This window comes from Echinops telfairi, unplaced genomic scaffold (genome assembly GCF_000313985.2).
Source record: "Echinops telfairi isolate 266 unplaced genomic scaffold, ASM31398v2 ScPeMD7_9;HRSCAF=40, whole genome shotgun sequence".
Classification (NCBI taxonomy): domain Eukaryota; kingdom Metazoa; phylum Chordata; class Mammalia; order Afrosoricida; family Tenrecidae; genus Echinops; species Echinops telfairi.
This window is the reverse complement of record NW_022103906.1, coordinates 27,705,741-27,708,097: the sequence shown is the minus strand read 5'-3', so window position 1 is coordinate 27,708,097 and position 2,357 is coordinate 27,705,741. Positions and strand designations below refer to the sequence as shown.

Genomic DNA, 2,357 nt, shown 5'->3' with positions numbered 1-2,357 from the left:
CCTATTTTAACAAATTCAGCAAGTATAAACACACACAAATTATTATCACTACCCAAAGATGATCATTGAATATTTTGGTATATGTTCTTCCTTGCTGTGGTAGTCACCTAATCTGGTGTCAATTTAAGGATTAAGAGTGTAGGGGTGGAGTCTGAACTGTCAATCTGGAGATAGCCAACGAGACTTCTGTGTGGGCATGGCCTTCTGAGAATTCTGGGAAATCTGGTACTTCCTCCTTCAGATGGAAGACACCTCTCTCTCTGCTACTCCCTGGGAGACATTGCAGCTGACAAGACCTCTGAAGCTGGAAGAGCCACGGAGAGACCCCTGCCAGCGCTGAGATGCTTACAACGCCACTGGATTCAAAGACTTTCTACCCACTGGCCTGTGATCATCCTGCATTCGGCCTCATTGCATGTGTTTCCTGAGTCTGAAAAGGAATTTATGGATTGCTCTCGGACATATGGGCTAATGTCGGACTTACGGACTTGATCTGGACCGGGCTGGGATGTTTTCTCCATGTTCAATTGCTCTTGTATAGAATTATCTTTCTTATACACATATATGTGTCCATGGATTTGTTTCTCTAGTCTACCCAGACTAACACACTTGCATATGTTGTTTTTAAATAGATTCATCCTGCACATAGTGTGCTTTTCCTATAATAACTTTTTGGAATAAATATTTTTCCCATGGATGTTGGAAATGTCAACCTGTATACGTGGGCAGGACTTTTAGTGACGGCACAGGATGGTGTTGTGTCTCGGAAGGGCCATTCACAATGGGAGGCAGGCCACCGTCAGCAGTGCTTCTCTGGGAAGTCTGTCTTTGTGCAGTTCTTTAAGCATTTCTTTGGTCTGGAGCCTTAGCAATGGGTTTGCTGCGTTTGGCCTCACCATCACTGAGTCGATGCCAACTCATAGCGACCCATAGAACAGGGTGGAATTGCCTCTGCAACTGAGTTTCCAAGACTAATTCTTTGTGGGTGTAGAAAGCCTCATCTTTCTCTTGAAGAGATGATAGTGTTTTTGAACTTCTGACCTTGCAGAGCACCGCCCAGCCCATCACCTCTCCTGAGAGAACGGCCTGGTTGCCAGCATTGCTCAAATTTGTGTCCTGAATTCTTTGTAAGAAGCTGTTGTGCATTTCCTTTCCCCTAAAATGAGCATGGTTGTGCCTCCTAGCTCAGCGTCTTACTTTCCTAAGTCCGTAAAGTATGAACTGGAGTGACAGAGGGGGGCGCATCTGCTGGTCGAATGGGAATCATGAATTAAAGCTCCTTCCTTTCTCTCTCTCTAGATGGAGTCCATTGTCTCACCTGCGCCATGATGCTTCTGAACACCGACCTGCACGGCCATGTAAGTGTAGGTTTTGTGACGCTGTCTTACGGAAACCCCAAAATGTTTTAGATTTATATCTGCTTTTAAGCCCACACATGTCCATTTTTTTCCCTCTATGTTTTTCCTTGTTCTCTGCATGGTTATTATGTGGGTATGTCAGCATAAACCTTTTTGGGGACTGGGGGGTGTTTCATTTTACATATATTCCCATGGAGTGTGATTTTTAAGTGGGATACCATATGGTCTAGATGACCAGCGTTACTTTGTAATGTGAGTGCTGCACTTTCTTTCTCCACTAGATGGCAGCAGCAGAGCTTTTGTTTTTGTTGGTTGTTATGGATGTGCCTGATAAGCAATAATGAAAAGTTAGCTCGGAGAATGTCTATTCTCTTTTCACTGAATCCAGCAATAAGTCTGAGAACTCAGCTTTTCCTGCACTGCTCAGCTCAGCTGGCCTTTTATCAATTGAAATAGCAAACCAATCTAATTGCCTCCCCTTTGCTATTCAAAATGCATCGTGAATGTCTTAAATTTATAATTGTTTATAAACTTCACCTTTCACAGAAGTGACCTCTTAGTATTTTTAAAAAAACGTTCATAGTAGAGATAATTGCGAATTCTTTAGCTAACGCTAGAACCATAGAACAAAAGTTATTTTATAGCTCTGTGCTCAGTTATTTTGAACAGAACGTCAGGTTGTCTATATACTTGAAAAGTTCAGATCATCCCTTGGGATGCTATGATATAATTGATCTTATAATTTTAAAAATGCTGTTACAAGAACTAGTTTTAGTGAAAATTCTGTGAGAACACTGGAGCAAATGGTTCTGCCTTCACAAATGGAGTGACAGGATCGATGTGGGTGCAATTTTGTTCAACAAATTCCACCCCTTCAGAAAACAAAGCCAAAAAACCCAGTAATAATGAAAGCCTTCTCGAGTTGATTCTGACGCACAGTGTCCCTGATAGGCTGGAATAGAACTGCTCCACAGGGTCCCCAAGGCTGCACATCTCTAT

At 42.5% G+C, this 2,357-nt stretch overlaps 1 protein-coding gene across 1 annotated transcript in view; it reads left to right on the top strand.

Annotated features, from left to right (window-relative positions):
* The window catches only part of PSD3 (pleckstrin and Sec7 domain containing 3), a 331,314-nt gene that overhangs the window by 103,038 nt on the left and 225,919 nt on the right, over positions 1 to 2,357 (top strand). The window contains exon 7 of the mRNA XM_045286849.1: positions 1,300 to 1,358. Within this exon, the coding sequence (XP_045142784.1) occupies positions 1,300 to 1,358 (59 nt within the window). The remainder of the gene's footprint in view (positions 1 to 1,299; positions 1,359 to 2,357) is intronic.